Raw genomic sequence first — 21,343 nt, forward strand, 5'->3', positions numbered from 1 at the left:
CGAACTAATATCAATGTTGTCGGGTAGAGCATCGAAAATTATCATAATGGTGACATGACAGCATTTTATTAGTCTACATTGAGATGCTTAAACGACAATACGTGTGTTTTTACAACTTTTGATATGAACCTTTTTTAATCCACCTAGCGGTGCAATTGTGCCTTTCTCATTTCTCTAAACTATGGCACGGAGGCTTTTTATGTTCAACATAATTGTGGAAATGTCCATTACATTCTTCGTACACTTTGCACTTATACACAATGGCTTGCCAGCCACGAACTTGATGAGCTACGTGTCGACGGTGAAACACTTGAAACGAAAAAATATCGTACTTCATTAACCTAATCAGCATTAGATCAATGTTATCTGCTTGCAAACTCATTTTGTCATGCGGGGGTGGGTATGTGAGGAGGGCGAAAGTCCCATGAACGAACGACTCCCCAGCTTAAATTGGTATGCTTTGTGATATAGTGGTGGTTTAAAGATGGTGGGGTTGAAAGATAGGGGTATGAGGGCTGGATGGGGTGGTGGTCTGAGGGGTGATTTAAGGAGATTTTTAAAGGAGGGGGAGTGTACAGTAGAAGGGGGGGGGGTGTAACCCCTCTCCGTAAACCATCTACTACGCCCCTGTTAAAATCCAGAAACCTTATGCGAGTCAAAAAAAATTTGGCCGGGATTAGGTTGACGTTTTTCAGAGTGATTGCATAACCTTTCTATATGAGAAAGGTAAAAATGTGCCAAAATCCAAAAAAGTTAATCGTCGTCAAATTTTTTTTCGAGTTTGCATCAAATCTCGACGTGTCATGCACCTTGAAGACATTTAGCATCAAAAATAAAAATTCTATTTTTAATTTTTCCTATAGTTTTTATGAGAAATTTCTGTGTGGCCGCACTCTGAAACCCGTAATTCCGGAACCACAATTCCGATCGATCCAAAATTCAATAGCAGCCGATGGGAAGGTTGCACCTTTCATTTGAGACTAAGTTTGGGCAAATCGGTCCAGCCATCTCTGAGAAAAATGAGTGACATTATTTGACACATACGCACATACATACACACATACAGACTTTTTCCGATCTCGACGAACTGAGTAGAATGGAATTTGACACTTGGCCCTCCGGGCCGGGATTAGGTTGACGTTTTTCAGAGTGATCGCATAACCTTTCTATATTAGAAAGGCAAAAAGGTGCGAAATCGGCAAAGTCCAAAAAAGAAATCGACATTTTCTGCGTGATCGTGCTCACCACCCTGTAATTCCGGAAGTCGGATCCATCAGAAATTCAATAGCAGCCTATGGGAACGTTGCACCTTTCATTTGAGACTAAGTTTGTCAAAATCGGTTCAGCCATCTCTGAGAAAAATCAGTGACATTTTTGGTCACATACACACAGACGCACATACACACACATACATACATACACACATGCATACACACACACACACACAGACATCTGCCGAAATCGACGAACTGAATCGAATGCTATATGTCACTCGGCCCTCCGGGCCAACTTGCTTCATATTTTTGCCTTTCTCATATAGAAAGGTTATGCAATCACTCTGAAACGTCAACCTAATCCCGGCCCGGAGGGCCGAGTGTCATATCCCATTTGGCTCAGTTTGTCGAGATCGGAAAAAGTCTGTATGTGTGTGTGTGTGTGTATGTGTGTGTATGTATGTGCGTATGTGTGTGTATGTGTGTGTGTATGTGTGTGTATGTATGTGCGTATGTGTCAAATAATGTCACTCATTTTTCTCAGAGATGGCTGGACCGATTTGCCCAAACTTAGTCTCAAATGAAAGGTGCAACCTTCCCATCGGCTGCTATTGAATTTTGGATCGATCGGAATTCTGGTTCCGGAATTACGGGTTTCAGAGTGCGACCACACAGAAATTTCTCATAAAAACTATAGGAAAAATTAAAAATAGAATTTTTATTTTTGATGCTAGATGTATTCAAGGTGCATAAAACGTCGAGATTTGATGCAAACACGAAAAAATTTGACGACGATTAACTTTTTTGGATTTTGGCACATTTTTACCTTTCTCATATAGAAAGGTTATGCAATCACTCTGAAAAACGTCAACCTAATTTTTTTTCGACTCGCATATGGTTTCTGGATTTTAACAGGGGCGTAGTTGATGGTTTACGGAGAGGGGTTACACCCCCCCTCTACTGTTCACTCCTCTCCTTTAAAAATCTCCTTAAATCACCCTCAGACCACCACCTCATACCCCTCCCTTTCAACCCCATCATCTTTAAACCATCACTACATTACAAAGCATACCAATTTAAGCTGGGGAGTCGTTCGTTCATGGGACTTTCGCCCTCCTCACATACCCACCCCCGCATGACAAAATGAGTTTGCAAGCAGATAACATTGATCTAATGCTGATTAGGCTAATGGAGTATGATATTTTTTTGTTTCAAGTGTTTCACCGTCGACACGTAGCTCATCAAGTTCGTGGCTGGCATGCCATTGTGTATAAGTGCCAAGTGTACTAAGAATGTAATGGACATTTCCACAATTATGTTGAACATAAAAAGCCTCCGTGCCATAGTTTAGAGAAATGAGAAAGGCAAAATTGCACCGCTAGGTGGATTAAAACAGGTTTTTTTTTAATTGCATCGTAATGAAAAATAACGCGGTGGGGTAAATCCGAGCTCTAAATAGTGGGGTAAATTCGACCGCTTTTTTGCTTAGAAAATGTTTATTTATTTGAAATATATTTTTATTGCCATTATTTTTTTTTTTTGCACAATGGTTCATAATTACAGACGAATGACACAAAACGTGATGAACATAGTATTCTTCGAGTAATTTCTCCGTTGCAGGTGGGAACATCTTTACGTGCTACTGCTCGTATTTTTACACTCTAAGCTTGACATTGAATACCATTTTCTACATGTTACAATTAAATAGAATAACATTCATCTATTTATCATTGAAAAACGATAGACTTTGGGTAATATTTGTGCTAAATCAACCAAAAACATAAGCGGTCGGGTTTACCCCATCATTTTTGAAAACAGTAAAAATGAACTTTTTCGTAAGACACTTGTATATCAAAATTAGGTACTCAAGGTACGAATAAAATGCTGTACATAGAAAGTTGCCGCGAAGTCCAACCTTTAATTTGGTATATAAAACGACTCGATCCGATGTAAAATGAGCATTTTACAGCCAAAACCATTTACTAGGTCGGATTTACCCCACCTTACCCTACATATGGACAAATTGGAGGTAGAAGGTGACATCCACTACATTTTCGTGCATAAGTGAACGTCTGATGTATTTTTGCTCGATAATCCCACTCAAAGGCAGCGCAGAATCAAAATTCATTTTGCAACTAAAGTGAATTTGAACTGAAAATAACTGAATGAATGCGCTACACCGAACGATTGAGCGACGAGGCAAGTAACCAAAGCACGGCGATCGTGAATCTAATGTCGTTCCCCTATCAGGCTCACATGGGAATGTCAATATTACAGAGCTCTGCTGGGCAGGGTCTAGGGCTCGAATTTATTATTGTTGTCTTACTTTTTTTACCCTGATACTTTTATTTGCTGGTATTAACTTTCTTCAGATGTTAACTTTTTGTAACGAATAAGGTATTAACGGGTCATATTGACTCGGAGTTCGAACTCAGTTTTATGGCACATTTTCTGTCAAATCTATATGAACCTGGACCCAAATTGTGTGTTAGAATTTCAATTGTCAGTTTCTAGTACATATTACCGTTTTTGACCAGTTTGGCTAGTTTTTTTTTTTTTTTTTTATTCAAATCGTTTATTTGATAAGGCACGTTGCGTTAGCTTAAAGGTGCCAATTTTGTTTTGTTTTACATTTTAAATTGCTTAAAACTAGGGGATTACATATTGATTTTTTAAAAATGAAACTAATGCGATTTTATAGCTATCTTATATATCTACACAAGGGGATAATATTGTTTTCGTAAGATTAGGGGGGTCATTTAGTTTTTGTGGCAATATGGTTTGACATTTTTATCAGTGAGATTATTGGAGCAAATAATGTTTAATTAAGGGGGACAATTTTTTACGACTAACTTAAAACTAGGCATAACTAGAGGGCATGATTGAATTTTGTAAAGATTCGTAATTATAGTTATTTTTGTGGGTAGTAGAGTCGGGCAATTTCAACGAGATTATATAATATAATAGTGAAAACTAGAAGAGACAAGAAGAGCTAAATGCTTCGTGATGATATTGGGGGGGGGGGGGGGGTAGGGGTGTTACTTCTGGGTATAAGAGTCAGGGGAGGGAGGGTAGACAAAGATGGCAGGGAGAGAAAATTATTTCAGTTTCAGGCATCGTGTGATCAACGGATGGATTACAAACTCGGGTGGCCTTCATCAGGGGAATCATGTACTGGGACGCCGGGTGGTCCTCCTCAAGATGGCAGGGGTTTTTCCAGACGATTTCGTAGTACGGCTCAGATGTGGATCGGCTACATTTCGAGTTAAGCGTGTTATGTTCGTGCCGTAGGTCCCGTGTTTGTTGGCTCATTCGATACAGATGGTTTGATACAGGTGGAAGAGCGTTCTGAGAATGATAAGGAGATAACAAGGGGCAGTTAGACTTGTATATTGATGGTTTTCACAAAGGTGTATATAAGGGACATATAGAGAACATCGCGGCTTGCCAGCACATCTCGAACCGGGACGTTGGTTGGTCTTCCTCGGGCCCGCAGGGTATCCGTTAGCCGAGACCTAGCGGAACTGTACTCGGTGCACGCCCAGACAATGTGCTCGATGTCGTGATAGCCGTCGCCACAAGCGCAGATACCACTATCCACGAGCCCAATACGCCGGAGATGTGCATCCAGCGTGTAATGGTTTGCCATGAGTCGGGACATCACACGAATGAAGTCACGACCCACATCCATCCCCTTGAACCAAGGTTTCGTCGATACCTTAGGGATTATCGAATGTAGCCACCTTCCCAGCTCTCCACTGCTCCACGAAGTTTGCCAACTTTCGAGGGTTCTCTGATGAGTAATACTGAAAAATTCGCTGAAGCAAATTGGTCTTTCGTAAACGTCTCCTTCTAAGGCACCCACCTTAGCTAAGGAGTCTGCCTTCTCATTGCCCGGAATGGAGCAATGAGAAGGGACCCATACCAAGGTAATCTGGAAAGAGTTGTCAGATAAAGCACTCAGTAGCTCCCGTATTTTCCCCAAAAAATACGAGGAGTGCTTGCCTTGTTTCATCGAGCGAATAGCGTCAATGGAACTGAGGCTATCCGAAACGATGAAGTAATGGTCTGCGGGTAATGTTTCAATGACTCCAAGGGTATACTGAATGGCAGCTAGTTCTGCGGCGTAAACTGAAGCAGGGTCACTGAGTTTGTAGGAGGCGGTGAACTTTTGATTGAAAATACCGAAGCCAGTGGATCCTTCGAGGTTTGATCCGTCAGTATAAAACATCTTAGAACAGTCGACTTCTCGGAATTTATTATAAAAAATGTTTGGAACCACTTGTGGGCGTATGTGGTCCGGAATTCCACTAATCTCGTCTTTCATGGATGTGTCGAAGAAAACAGTAGATTCAGAAGTATTTATGAAATGCACACGGTTGGGATTGTAAGAAGAAGGGTTAATATTCTGCGCCATGTAGTCAAAGTACAGGGACATGAAACGGGTCTGAGAATTGAGCTCAACAAGCCTTTCGAAATTTTCAATCACGACCGGGTTCAAGATATCGCATCGAATGAGCAATCGATATGAGAGTTCCCAAAATCGATTTTTCAACGGGAGAACGCCCGACAGCACTTCGAGACTCATCGTATGGGTCGACTGCATGCACCCTAAGGCGATACGCAAACAACGATACTGAATTCTTTCGAGTTTGATGAAATGTATGTTCGCGGCGGAGCGAAAGCAGAAGCATCCGTATTCCATTACCGACAGTATCGTTGTTTGATACAACCTAATTAGGTCTCCTGGGTGGGCACCCCACCATGTTCCGGTTATTGTACGAAGAAAGTTGATCCTTTGTTGGCATTTCTGTTTCAGATACCGAATATGGCATCCCCAAGTACCTTTCGAGTCGAACCAGACCCCTAGATATTTTACTGTGAAGACCTGAGCGATAGTTTGACCCATTAATAGAAGCTGTAGTTGTGCTGGTTCACGCTTCCTTGAAAATACAACTAGCTCAGTTTTCTCCGTGGAGAATTCGATACCCAGCTTAATAGCCCAAGCAGACAAATTGTCCAGGGTATTCTGTAATGGTCCTTGTAGATCGACAGCTTTGGGTCCCGTAACAGACACCACGCCATCGTCTGCAAGTTGCCTTAACGTGCAGGAATTGTCAAGACATTCATCAATGTCGTTGACATAGAAATTGTATAAAAGGGGGCTTAGACATGAGCCCTGGGGAAGGCCCATGTAGCTAAATCGTGATGTCGATAAGTCACCATGCGAAAAATGCATGTGCTTTTCCGACAACAAGTTTAGTAAAAAGTTGTTTAAAGTCGCTGAAAGACCATGCTGGTGCAGCTTCTCTGAAAGAATGTTGATCGAAACTGAATCAAAAGCCCCCTTAATATCTAGGAACACTGATGCCATCTGCTCTTTGCTAGCATAGGCCATTTGAATTTCAGTTGAGAGCAACGCAAGACAATCGTTCGTCCCTTTGCCTTTGCGAAAGCCAAATTGTGTATCTGACAGTAAGCCATTTGCTTCGACCCAATTGTCGAGGCGGGATAGGATCATTTTCTCGAACAACTTCCGGATACAGGATAGCATTGCGATCGGACGGTACGAATTGTGGTCGGAGGCTGGTTTTCCTGGTTTTTGGATGGCGATGACCTTCACTTGTCTCCAATCGAGTGGGACAATGTTAGCCTCGAGAAACTTATTAAATAAGTTCAACAAGCGTCTCTTGGCAGAGTCTGGCAGATTCTTCAACAAGTTGAATTTGATTCTGTCTGGCCCTGGAGCTTTATTGTTACACGACAAGAGAGCAAGTGAGAACTCCACCATCGAAAAAGGTGTTTCGTTCGCGCTATCGTGAGGAGACGCGGCGCGGTAAATCTTCTGTGCCGGGGCGGAATCCGGACAAACCTTCTTGGCGAAATCGAATATCCAACGGTAGTTTGGCTAGTTGGTATCGGTGCCGAATGGGTTCATGTTTGGCATGCATAAATGCATGCAGAACAGTCATCATAAATCACAGGTTTTTTGACAAAATACTGATAATAAACACAAAACAAAAATAAGAATGTATGTACCAAATTTGTACTTGATACGACCGATCTTGGACATTCTGGATTTCGATTCCGATACCGATTCTGGCGGAATCATAATATTGAACAAGCGACAATGCACTATGGTCCCAAAGCTGTATGTATTTAGGAAGACAAAACTGTTTGCGCCCAAACCGTTGTTTTTAGATATATAGTGTCTTCGGAGAACTTTCTTAGAATTTTCTTGCCGATTTTTTATATTAGTTGAATTAGGGTGGTCCTTGTGGTTTGGGTGTTCCAAGTATCAACTTTTTAGATGTGTTGAATTCAGCTACATAATGTTCTACAAAGTTATAAATTAATCAAATTGAAGCAACTTTTCTGAAGAAACTGTATGGCTATCTGTAATGGTTCATGCGGTATAATTTTTGCAATATTTAAAGTAGGGTGGCTCTTGAAAAATTGGTTTTCTAATAATAACTTTTAATGTGTTTACTTCTCGCAAATACTTTGTTCTAGAGATTTTTAGAACTTTTGTAATTGCATATTTTTGCCTAAGCAATAAAGTTTCTATCTCTTATGTTTGCATAGTTACAGGCGATTTTCAAAGCAAAAATGGTTTTTTTCAAAGCTCTGTATCTTCCAAGATTGCTAACGGATTTTCAATTTTTTAACTTCATTTGAAAGATCGGAACTTTTATAGTTTTTAGTGAAAAAACAGCGGGAGCGTTATTTCTGTAAAAAAATATGAATTTTTAAAAATGGTGCATTTTTTCAACAAAAATCGTTCATAACTTTTCAAATAGACGAGATAATAACATTGTTACTTCAGCAAAAATATGCGCCATACAAAGTTCTAAAAGTGCTACAAACAAAGTATTTACGATAAATCAGTGTATGAAATGACAAATGGAAAGTAGTGATTTTAAGAGGTCTCGTTTTCGTTGCTCAATCTCGTATAGTATAATTAACTGAGATATAGTCATTAGGGCATTACAAAAAAAAAATATTTTTAAATTCTCAAAGGCCAAAGTAAGCTCAGATGCCAAATTTCACATCATTTGGACAATTTTAGACCCCCGCCCACTTCGTTCGAAATTTTTTGAAATTGGTACTATGGGAAAATATGGAGGAAAAATACATTAAATGCTATAACTTTTGAAATAGCAATAAGAAAATTACATCTTATACCTCTTTTGAAAGATCTTAGTATTTGAATGGAGATATTTTTGTTTCTAAGAAAATACTGGAAAGTGGGGTACTGGGTCATTTTGTACCCAAAATCCCATATTTTTAATGATTTTTCTGTTCCGTAATGCAAATCATACATATTTTGTAGTTTTTCTAATGTGAAAAAATCTCAAAAATCGATCGCAGCCTTTTTGACCTTTGTCCGAATACGAGAAGTTGGGGTTAAATGACCTTTTGTCATTCATATTAAATTTCATCATTTTTTCGTGAATATATCTCTATTATTCTTCACTCAATTTTCATAAACTATACCTTGTTGAACGTGGCAAAATGGAGTTTCGTCACCGAGTCGCTTGTCGATATTTTTGCATAGAAAATTGCAGATTGTTATTGAAATGATACATTATAATGTACAAAAGTATTGATCAATTCGCTTCACCCAATTTCGATAAAAATCAAAAAACAATTTTTTCACGCTCAAAATCTTACTCCCCCTCCCTTGAAATGCATGAAACTTCGAGATATTTTGTAATCGCGGAAAAAGAATATTTGAGAAAAATACACTTTTTGGGACTGATGATTTCCACTTTTTTACCTTTCTCACATTGAAAGATTATGCAATCAGTCGGAATTTGGAACTTTTAACCGAGGTCTGCAGGGCCGAGTCTCTTATACTATTTGATACAGTTAGCCGAGATCGTTAAATGGCTGTGTGTATATATGTGTGTATGTGTGTGTCAAATAATGTCACTCAATTTTCTCAGAGATGGCTGAACCGATTTGCACAATCTTAGTGCGAACGGTACAATGCTCCCATAAGCTGCTTTTGAATTTTTAGTTGATCGGACTTCCAGTTTCGGAGCTGCTGGTTGAAGAGTACGGTCACACAGCAAATCCCCTTATAAACTGATAACAGCATGGTGTCCGAATGATGTAATACATATTCAAATAGATTCAACGTTACTTGGATTTGCGGGTCTAGATCACCAATGACCAATCAAAGTAACTTTGACATTGGCCACCTATGACGATCCTTGATGCCACCCGGAACAATTATGTGGTGCCTGAGCGTTTCAAATACTAACACGTGTTCTTCATTTATTTACTAGCAACCGAAAATAAATTTACAGTGCACTCAATGAACCCGAAAGTTGCACGAAACGAGTCTGACTTAGCGTAGTTCTTTTTGCCGCCCTTTATTACGGTTGAATTTTTACTGGCTGTTGCAAGTGATTTTTGAACAGGCCTATCCCGTCCCTCAGTCCATCTTCATAAGTGATATTCTTCTTGGTGACGTCACCATCTATTTCAGCATCACGAACTGAGACATATACACGGTCCCTTATTGTAAACAATCGTGCTCTACAGATTATCAACAGTAGCATGCCCATCGGGTATGTTGTCAGGTCCCGAGGAACGCTTAAAATGTTCAACCCCTTCCATGGCCCAGTCCATAAAATTTATTTGCACTGTTGCTGTCATCCATGGTGGAGTCTGCAGAATCAACATTTTGAACCCTATCTTGGAGCATCTTTTCGAAAGTACACCATGCACAGAAACATGCACAATCAACTGGCATTATGGATACTGTGCTGGCCGATTAAACGATCCTATTGCACCCAAAAGAACTGTACCGCTACAATACTATTACTAGTACACCGCGGTAACTGATCACACACGACTATTGTATTAGAAACGATGGGCTGTTACCACGCTAGGCTTATCTAGGCAAAACAGTTTCAAAAGGGTACCTTATCCGTTGAAACGTTGAAATGGTTATGTTCTTTACCCATGGAATCATGGTAGAGTCAATAAGGCTCTTTGGAAAATTCCAAATCCCTATGAAATTGTAGCCTATTTGACAGTTTGCTGACGACCAACTGAAGAATGCTATTGGTAGCATTTTGGTATGATTATCAGGTTTCATAAATAGATATAACAAAACTATTTACCGTACAAGAAATTACAGAACAATAAACGAATAATTCTTTTTGCCTTTCTCATATAAAGAAAGGCTATGCAATCACTGTAAAAATCGACTTTTTAACCGAGGCCCAGAGGGCCGAGTATCATACAACATTCGATTCAGTTCGTCGAGATCGGCAAATGTCTGTGTGTGTGTATGTATGTGTGTGTGTGTATGTGTGTGTGTGTGTGTATGTGTGTGTGTATGTGTGTGTCATTTAAACTCACACAATTTTCTCAGAGATGGCTGAACCGATTTTCGCAAACTTAGTTTCATCTGAAAGGTATAACGCTCCCATAAGCTGCTATTGAATTTTTAGTTGATCCGACTTCCGGTTCCGGAGTTACGGGTTGAAGAGTGCGGTCACACAGCAAATTCCCATATAAACTGGTACCACCATAATGTTCAAATGATGTAAAACATATTAAAATTGATGTAACATTACTCTAGTTTGCGGGTCTGGATCACTAATGATCAATCAAAGCAGCTTTGACCACATTGGCCACCTATGACGGTTCATGACGCCCTCGGGGAACCCGCCAAGTTCCTAAGCTAATATCACACCCATTCCACAACGAATTCTCTACCGATTTTTACAAACTTAATTTCAAATGAAAGATACAGTAATGCCATTGACTGCTGCTGAATTTCATTCGGTTCTGACTCTTGCTTCCGGAGTTACAGGGGTGTTAGTAAGGATGCACTGGAATTTCCCATATAAATCGGTACAATCGTAATACCTCAGAGGTTAAAAACTATTGAAATGGTCACCAAATTACTTCTAATCGCAGATCTAGATCACTGATTGCCAATCAAACATTCTTTGAATATATTGTCCACTATTGACGATTCCGGAAGTCCGGAATTCCGGGCATATTCCACAATTAAAGTCACATCGGTTCATCGGTGATGACTGAACCGATTTTCTCAAACCAAGTCTCAAATGGAAGGCAAAATATGCAGTTGAGTATTGCGTAGCCGCCCCTTCCCCCCCCCCTCCCCACCTTGCCCTTATACCTCCCTCCTTCATCACTCCCCTCTTCTTGGATCACCCTCACGCCCAGATTTCCTTCATCCACCCCGTATACCGAAATAAGATGAAGGATTTCTGACGCATCCTCCACACCCACTCTACTAAACCCCCATTCCCTACACGTTCAAACGCATTCCACCAACCTTTGCAAATTATAATCACATGAAGATAACATTGAACTCATGCTTATTAAGCTAATTAAATATTATTCTTTTGCTTTTCTTATATAGAAAGGTTATGCAATTGCTCCAAAAACCGACTTTCTAACCGAGGCCCGGAGGGCCGAGTCCCATATAACATTCGACTCAGTTCGCCGAGATCGCAAAATATCTGTGTGTATGTATGTGTGTATGTATGTATGTGTGTATGTGTATGTGTGTATGTATGTGTGTGTATGTGCGGATTTGTTAACAAAATGTCCACATCGGTTACTCGGAGATGGCTGAACCGATTTTTACAAACTAAGGTTCAAATGAAAGGTATAATATTCCCATAGGTTGCTATTGAATTTCATTTTCAACCGACATCTTGTTCCGGATTACGAGTTGAAGAGTATGGTTACAAAACAAAATTTGTTGATTTTTTTTTCCAAAATGTAAACACAACTGTTGAATTTGTAGATCTAGGTCCCCAACAGTCATTCAAAGTCTCTTTGGCCACACTGGCCACCATCGACGGATCCGGAAGCATCCAAAGTCAGAATAACGGTTATATTGGTTTCTCGAAAATGGCTAGATTTGCTCAACTTAGTCTCAAATGAAAGGTGTTGCGTCCCCAGAAACTGATATTAAATTCCATCTCCATCCGACTTCCAGCACCGGAGTTACGGGTTGTGGAGGTCGATCACATAGAAAACTCCGATTCAAACCGATACCGCGATGAATGCAAAAAGGTGCTCTTATATATACTTACCAAGTGTAATAAGAATGAAAGACATTTCCATAAAGTTATATTGTACGAACCAGCTATTAAATCATAGTTTGGAGAAATGAGAAAGGCACAATTGCACCTCTAGGTGGATTAAAACAGGTTTTTTGTTTTTGGCGTAAGTACCAATTACCACATTTAAGACTTTTCTGATTGTATCAAACGGGAAAAAAAGCAATTATGTGAAAAAAAACCAGAGGCAGTATTCGAACCTACAACCCTGGGGACCCAATGCACAAACACTTATGCTATCCCTGGAATATGACGTCCCAAAAAGAACACATGATTATCGTATTAGCGACAGTGATCGTACCCTGCTTCTATAGCGAGATCACATACACACAAACGCAGCTGCCGCTTAATACATTTGATCTATTCAATTTCCCTACTAGATACCAGGGCCCAGGTTTTTATTATCGTCTGATATCCAATTTTAGCTCATCACCCATCGTGCTTCGGTGGATGACAGAGCTAAAGGAGACTGTCGCTTTCTGGTCCCTTGCCCAGCTAACAGAGGAATGACGGGAGCGAACGCACCGTTCGAATTTAACAAATAATTCTTTTTTTTTGGTTTTTGGCGTAAGTGCCAATGTCTTATTTAAGACTTTTTTCATGGTATCCAATGAGGAAACAAATCGAAATGGTGAGTAAAGCGAAAGTAATTATGTGACAAAGAGGCAGGGCACGATTACTGACGCCAATCACGTGCTTTTCTAGGACGTCATCATATCCCAGGGATAGCATTAGGGTTTGTGAATTGGGCCAGAGTCCCAAGGGTTGCACGTTCGAATCTTGCTTCTGGGAGATTTTTTCGCATAATTGTTTTCGTTTAATTTACCATTTCTATTTCCCCCTTGGATACCACCAAAAAGTCTTGAATACAGTGTTGGAACTTTCGTCAAAAACCAATGAAATAAACGTTGTGTACAAGTTCATAAGCATTTGATATGAAATAAATGCCAACACATCAACATATTTTAAACAGTTTAATTAATATTATTTTTCTTATTTTTTTCAGAGACTTCAAATCCAATAGATTGAGAAGCATTCCAAATGTGACAAACTGTCGTGAGTTAAGAGTTTTGTAAGTTCCCCCGCGCTACCACCAAAAGAAGCAAATATCCTAATTAATGAACCCATCTTGACCGTCTTTCCCACTTGCAGAGATTTAGCCAGCAATAGCATAAGCTCGCTCCACGGAGCCCCCTTCTCTAGTCTGAACCAGCTGCACGATCTGCTCCTTTCGAACAACGAAATCGAATCGATTCCGCACGATGCCTTCATTGGCCTGTTCCGGTTGCAAGTGCTGTAAGTTTAAGCAAATAAATCAAACACCAACCCAACCCCACAGCATCAGCGGCAGCGGGATGGTGAACAATGATAGAATCAATGAAGAATTGGTGCTGTGGGACCTGGGCCCAAAGCAAATGAAATTAAATTGAATTTTCTGCCATTTCTTGTGTACCTTTCACGCGCAACGGGGGATCATCGCAGAGACTTGGAAGCAAATCGCATTTACTTCATCCACCAGGACGCCTTCCGGCAACTAGTCAAGCTGGAAGATTTGTAAGTTTTAGTCGACATCCTAGTTAAACAAGCCATGCATGGTTTTTTTTCATCCGCAGAAACCTCGGCAACAACATATTCCCCAACCTTCCCACTGCCGGGCTAGCACGAATTCTTCATCTGAAAACGTTCAACAATCCGAATCTGCGAGAGTTCCCTCCACCGGAAATGTTCCCGCGCATTCAAACTCTGGCGCTGTCCTACGCTTACCACTGCTGCTCGTTCCTGCCGCTGATGGCGAGCGTCTCCAAAGTTCCTAAACATCATCCCATCCGGGAGGAGGTTCTGTTTCCGACTGACAACGAGTTCGATATGAGCTTGTGGAACAATAGCTATAACGATTTGTGGCCGCAGCTGCGTAAGTGAACTAAATTTTAAGTTAACTCTCTTACTTAAATGTGTCAACTTGAATTGCAGAAAATCTCAGCAAGAAATTCGGAACGCAGATCAACGACTTGCTGCACTCATATGGACCGGAGTACTATCCCGGAGGTATGCCAACCTATCCGGAGGAATACTTCGAGGAGGAGGGAGGTGTCACGCATGCAATGCCAACCATGCAACCCACCAGCGTCCAATGTCTTCCGGAGCCGGGTCCCTTCATGCCTTGTCAGGATTTGTTCGATTGGTGGACGCTCCGGTGCGGCGTTTGGGTAGTGTTCCTGCTAGCCATGCTCGGCAATGGAACCGTCGTGTTCGTTCTGATATTCTCCAGGTCGAAGATGGATGTTCCCCGGTTTTTGGTGTGTAATTTAGCGGCTGCTGATTTCTTTATGGGAATCTACCTGGGGTTTCTCGCCGTCGTTGATGCGTCCACACTTGGCGAGTTCCGGATGTATGCGATTCCGTGGCAAATGAGTGCGGGTTGCAAACTTTCCGGATTCTTGGCGGTGCTGTCTTCTGAGTTATCCGTTTACACACTGGCTGTGATAACGTTGGAGAGGAACTACGCCATAACCCATGCGATGCATTTGAACAAAAGGCTGTCGTTGCGGCATGCCGGCTATATCATGACCGTAGGATGGGCGTTTTCGATCACGATGGCGATTCTCCCATTGTTTGGGATATCGGACTACCGCGTGTTCGCCGTGTGTCTTCCGTTTGAAATTAACAGCGGAACCGGGAGTCTCGTTTATGTGGTCTTTCTTATGTTTATCAATGGACTAGCGTTTCTCATCCTAATGGGATGTTATCTTAAAATGTACTGTGCCATACGAGGCTCCCAGGCTTGGAATTCCAACGATTCTCGAATAGCGAAGCGCATGGCACTCCTAGTCTTTACCGACTTCATCTGTTGGTCTCCGATTGCATTCTTCTCTCTGACAGCCGTCTTCGGTTTACACCTTATCTCTCTAGAACAAGCCAAAGTATTCACTGTGTTTGTTCTGCCTCTCAACTCCTGCTGCAATCCGTTCCTGTATGCCATTCTCACGAAACAGTTCAAGAAAGACTGCGTCCTCATCTGCAAGGCAATTGAGGAGTCTCGAGTCACTCGAGGAATCGGACGTTGTCGGCATAGTTCCAACTTCAGCAATCGACACACACCGGCCAACACCAACTCGCTGGTGGAACGATCCTCGCGGGAGCTACCCCCACTTCTTCCCGGACAGATGTGTAATTGCTCGGCAAAACTGATGGAACAGGAGAACATGCGGCGTCGTTTTCAGCAGGAAAATACCTTCTCCAAGACGTGGCGTCGATTGCTGTGTAACCTTGGCCAACGAGGAGAAAATCGACGAGCTGGACGCAACGGTGACCAGTATGCCTACCAAATTGCTGAGATACAACAAAAGCAACACAAACGAACCGGATCCATGTCATCGAGCGAGAATTTCAGCTCATCCCGGTCCGATTCGTGGCGAAATGCTCAGCACCATTGTGGCATTCCACTTCGACTGCTGGATCCTAAGAGAAGGCACACTTCTTGGCTGATCACCCGGAAGACTTCACAGGACTCGAATCTGTCGAGCTCGCGGAATGATTCTTCCGGTTCTACGGCAACGCAAAGTACCGGAACGTGGAGGATATCGCGCTCCAGTGCCAGTAACTCCGTAGTCCTGCCCGGAGTGAAGGTCGATGGAATAGTGCATCCGCATCATTCAGGTTAGTCGAAAGGTGTTCTTAGTGCATTGATTTTAATTTAAATTGAAATGATTTTATTCAAACACTTTCACAGGTGGCGCTCGCCAGTCCATACCGGGTGGCAAACCTCGCCTCGTGCGTCAATCCGCCGTTCAGGATGACTCCCAGGAACTATCCTGTTCACCTCCGCGGTTGGCTGTTCGCTTCCTACCAACGATTCCGTCGGCAGCCGACAGCAGCGTGCAGTTGGACGACGACACAGCGGAAGCCCACTCAAGTCCCACGTCCAGCCACAGTGAGCAAGGTGCGAGCGGAACCAGCGGTCAACCATCACCGTCACCATTCTATGCTATCCTGCACAGCGGCAACCCTCAGGCGGCTGTATCTAGTCTTAAAGATAAAACAAAACCACCGTGAGCCACGGAAGGCGAAGAGCTGTAGATTTAGGGATTTTCCTCGTGAGTTCAAAGTGCTTTGTCAGTGTTCGGTAATTAGCCAAAATGCTCGATTAGTTTTGGGTCGGTGACAAAAGTATGCATCTATAGATAAATTCTTTCGAAAATCAGCCATACAACCTGTAAATATTTTATACCTAATAATATTAAGCGAATCCGAAACAGTGTGATACTAAAATGAATACTTTCTATTGTCTAGAGTATTTGTAATAATTTATTTCATATTAGGATAGGTATTGAAAAAATGAACGGGGCATTTAATCAAAACTCAGTCAGGTCCAACCGCTTCGCAGTAAAAACAGAAGCAGAAACAAGCACGATGCGTTTCACTTGACCTGCCTTAGTCTAGTCAAAATCATCGCGAGCGCCAGTATGCTTGTATACGAAACAGCTCGTACGCAACATCTTGCACACAAGTCGCTTCGCCGCGAAAGCTACTACAAATCGTTTACCGCTGTTTTCCATCATATTTCCCTGCGATGGCCCTAGTGAATAAAAGCTCACATTGTGCTTGCTGCTTGATTTTCCTTGTCGAAAGCTTTTCACTAAGTACCACGAGGGGGGAAAATCTGTGAACAGCTCAAACTACTACAGTGCGATACCAAATAGAAACAAAACTCGTGTGAAATGCACCGTCCACAGACAATAATAAATCCTTACATCCTGAACAAAATGAAAAGGTCCCGTAAGTTTGCAAGCAGAGAAAAACAAAATAAAAAGTGCTCGATGAAACAAATAATAATTTAAGAACTAAGAAAAACTACATTTCAAAATTGAATGAGAAAAATAAATGCTGCCAAAAATACTTCTTGTAAAACGGATCGAGGATCAAAAATTTAGTTCAATGATCAACACTGCCATTCGAATTGGAATAACTTTATGTTGTACTTTTAGACCAGACTTAGATTTTATAGGACTTCCCGTCGGACGAAGAATACATTGAATGCAACCAGAACATAGCTATTTTCGTTAAATATGAAAGGACGATGGGTGAATTGAGACAAAAACAAATACAAAAATCATTCAACTTGAAACAGTATTATTTCGCAAAATACAGATGATACAAAAAAGCGGACTTCGTTGTATAGGAGAAGCCGGAGAAAAAAATAATAAAATATTACAAACAAGAAATCAAGCAGAAAATGTACTCAACCAAACTCGTGAAAAACAACTTCTAACAATTTTTAATCGTTGTATGTTGCCTGTTGTGTATGGAAGGAATCAGAGCGTAGGTTATGCGAGTCGATAGAGAGAGAAAAAAAGTTGAATTAATGGGAAATGTGCACGAACAGAAGATTTAGAAATTATATATTTATTCCAAATACTAACTTTACAGGTCTTGATAACTTCAAAAGTTATTGGAACAACTTTACATAAACAAAAGAGTAATATTAAGTTATAAAAAATGTGGAACATTGTGAATGTTGACAACGATTTTTTCTTCATTTTATGATGACTTCCAAGCAAGGATAATTTTTCCTTTACTTTTCCGTTTTGCTTTTCTCATATAGAAGGGTTATCAACCTGAACATCGAATTACCAGTCGAAGCACAGTAGTCGTAGTACTACCAAAACGTGCGTGTTTTAAATATTGTTTGTCTTTTGAGAGTTGATTGTAGTTGAATAGAAAAACCCGCTTCCTTCGTCTGGTGTACTCTGAATTGTGATTAAGCCCCCTAAAAGTGAGATCCTTTAGAAAAATGTTGAACAATTTAAATATTTTGCATGATATCATCGAAAAAGATTTTTTTTGCATTATTATTATTATTGTTTATTGTACTTTAACCCCAATGGGATGTTAACTTTGATAAAAAAATTGTTATATTGCATTTAGGAGAGTTTAATTAATATTCTATGACTTCGGTTGGTTATTGGGTTCTTCGTTGAGGTATTGAGCTCCAGGCTGAAAGCACCTAGCCAAGGCAGTGGAGAGCCTCCCCAGCAGCGATGTCAGATCTACGGAATTCCTGGTACGCCTACGGATTAGAAGGTTTTCTCACCGAAAACCATTCGATGAAGAAAATAACAAAACAAATTCTTGTTTTCCTAATTAATTCAACAGAAAAATGAAAAACGTAACTAAATTTTCTCTTAATTTTGCGAGATTCTCAAATAATAGTTACTGAAAATTATTATTGATTTTGATTCAAGACGCACATCATACGAAATGACAGCAAAGTAGCCAAGATGCACACTTTACTAGAATACATCATGGTAGCGACAGCAACTATGTTCACGCTGGGCATAACGGTTATGCAGGTAGATAGTTGTCTCAGCTTGGAAACCTTGTTTTAGCCCGGACGCAACTACCTGAACCAGTACACAAAAACCTATTTTAATCCACCTAGCGGTGCAATTGCGCCTTTCTCAATTATGAATCACGAGAATGTGTGCGTTGTTTATATTCATTAAAAGAGTTCGAGTTCTAAAATTTTGAAAAAAAAACAGCCACGGTAATATTGAACTGAAAAACCTGTTTTAATCCACCTATAGGTGCAATTGTGCCTTTCTCATTTCTCCAAACTATGATTTAATAACTGGTTCGTACAATATAACATTATGGAAATGTCTTTCATTCTTATTACACTTGGTAAGTATATATAAGAGCACCTTTTTGCATTCATCGAGGTATCGGTTTGAATCGGAGTTTTCTATGTGATCGCACTCCACAACCCGTAACTCCGGAGCTGGAAGTCGGATGGAGATGGAATTTAATATCAGTTTCCGGGGACGCAACACCTTTCATTTGAGACTAAGTTGATCAAATCGTTCTAGCCATTTTCGAAAAACCAATATAACCGTTATTCTGAATTTGGATGCTTCCGGATCCGTCGATGGTGGCCAGTGTGGCCAAAGCGACTTTGAATGACTGTTGGTGACCTAGATCTACAAATTCAACAGTTGTGTTTATATTTTGGAAAAAAAATCTCCTCACCAATTCATCGCAGAATTCGTTAGAATCGGGATTTGCTGCGTGATCGTACGTATCACCCTGTAATTCAGGAACCAGAACTCGGATCCACACAAAATTCAACAGCAGCTGATGGACCTTTCATTTAAAATCAAGTTTGTCAAAATCGGTTCAGAAAATTCCGAGAAACCGATGTGGACAAATCAACAAATTTTGTTTTGTAACCATACTCTTCAACTCGTAATCCGGAACAAGATGTCGGTTGAAAATGAAATTCAATAGCAACCTATGGGAATATTATACCTTTCATTTGAATCTTAGTTTGTAAAAATCGGTTCAGCCATCTCCAAGAAACCGATGTGGACATTTTGTTAACAAATCCGCACATACACACATACATACATACATACATACATACATACATACATACATACATACATACATACATACATACATACATACATACATACATACATACATACATACATACATACACATATACATACACACATACATACACACAGATATTTTGCGATCTCGGCGAACTGAGTCGAATGTTATATGAGACTCGGCCCTCCGGGCCTCGGTTAGAAAATCGGTTTTTGAAACAATTGCATAACCTTTCTATATGAGAAAGGCAAAAGAATAATATTTAATTAGCTTAATAAGCATGAGTTCAATGTTATCTTCATGTGATTATAATTTGGAAAGGTTGGTGGAATGGGTTTGAACGTGTAGGGAATGGGGGGTTAGTAGAGTGGGAGTGGAGGATGCGTCAGTAATCCTTCATCTTATTTCGGTATACGGGATGGATGAAGGAAATGCGGGCGTGAGGGTGGTCCAAGAGGAGGGGAGTGATGAAGGAGGGGGCTGTAAGGGCAAGGCGGGGGGGGGGGGGGGGGGGGGGGGAAGGGCGGCGACTCAATACTCAACTGCATATTTTGCCTACCATTTGAGACTAGGTTTGAGAAAATCGGTTCAGTCATCACCGATGAACCGATGTGACTTTAATTGTGGAATATGCCCGGAATTCCGGACTTCCGGAATCGTCGATAGTGGACAATATATTCAAAGAATGTTTGATTGGCAATCAGTGATCTAGATCTGCGATTAGAAGTAATTTGGTAACCATTTCAATAGTTTTTAGCCTCTGAGGTATTACGATTGTACCGATTTATATAGGAAATTCCAGTGTATCCTTACTAACACCCCTGTAACTGCGGAAGCAAGAGTCAGAACCGAATGAAATTCAGCAGCAGTCAATGGCATTACTGTATCTTTCATTTGAAATCGAGTTTGTAAAAATCGGTAGAGAATTCGTTGTGGAATGGGTGTTATATTAGCTTAGGAACTTAGCGGGTTCCCCGGGGGCGTCATGAACCGTCATAGGTGGCCAATGTGGTCAAAGCTACTTTGATTGATCATTAGTGATCCAGACCCGCAAACTAGAGTAATGTTACATCAATTTTAATATGTTTTACATCATTTGAACATCATGGTGGTACCAGTTTATATGGGAATTTGCTGTGTGACCGTACTCTTCAACCCCTAACTCCGGAACCGGAAGTCGGATCAACTAAAAATTCAATAGCAGCTTATGGGAGCGTTATACCTTTCAGATGAAACTAAGTTTGCGAAAATCGGTTCAGCCATCTCTGAGAAAATTGTGTGAGTTCAAATGACACACACACACACATACACACACACACACACATACATACACACACACAGACATTTGCCGATCTCGACGAACTGAATCGAATGGTGTATGACACTCGGCCCTCCGGGCCTCGGTTAAAAAGTCGATTTTTACAGTGATTGCATAGCCTTTCTTTATATGAGAAAGGCAAAAAGGTGCGAAATCGGCAAAGTCCCAAAAAGTCGATTTTTACAAAAAAAATTTTTTCGAGATAACATAAAATCTCGACATTTCATGCATTTTAAAGATGTTTGGCATCAAAAATACGAATTCGATTTCTGAAATTTCATGGGGTCCTCCTTTGA

At 40.8% G+C, this 21,343-nt stretch overlaps 1 protein-coding gene across 2 annotated transcripts in view; it reads left to right on the plus strand.

Annotated features, from left to right (window-relative positions):
* LOC131678865 (follicle-stimulating hormone receptor-like) overlaps window positions 1-17,850 on the plus strand; it is a 497,363-nt gene extending 479,513 nt beyond the window's left edge. For both annotated transcript variants that reach the window (XM_058959280.1, XM_058959281.1), the window contains 6 exons: window positions 13,344-13,409; window positions 13,490-13,633; window positions 13,820-13,891; window positions 13,951-14,249; window positions 14,309-15,994; window positions 16,068-17,850. In XM_058959280.1, the coding sequence (XP_058815263.1) occupies window positions 13,344-13,409; window positions 13,490-13,633; window positions 13,820-13,891; window positions 13,951-14,249; window positions 14,309-15,994; window positions 16,068-16,390 (2,590 nt within the window). In that variant the 3' untranslated portion in view covers window positions 16,391-17,850. The remainder of the gene's footprint in view (window positions 1-13,343; window positions 13,410-13,489; window positions 13,634-13,819; window positions 13,892-13,950; window positions 14,250-14,308; window positions 15,995-16,067) is intronic.
* The last annotated feature ends 3,493 nt before the right edge of the window (window positions 17,851-21,343 follow it).

The sequence above is a fragment of the Topomyia yanbarensis genome, chromosome 2, assembly GCF_030247195.1.
Source record: "Topomyia yanbarensis strain Yona2022 chromosome 2, ASM3024719v1, whole genome shotgun sequence".
NCBI lineage: Eukaryota > Metazoa > Arthropoda > Insecta > Diptera > Culicidae > Topomyia > Topomyia yanbarensis.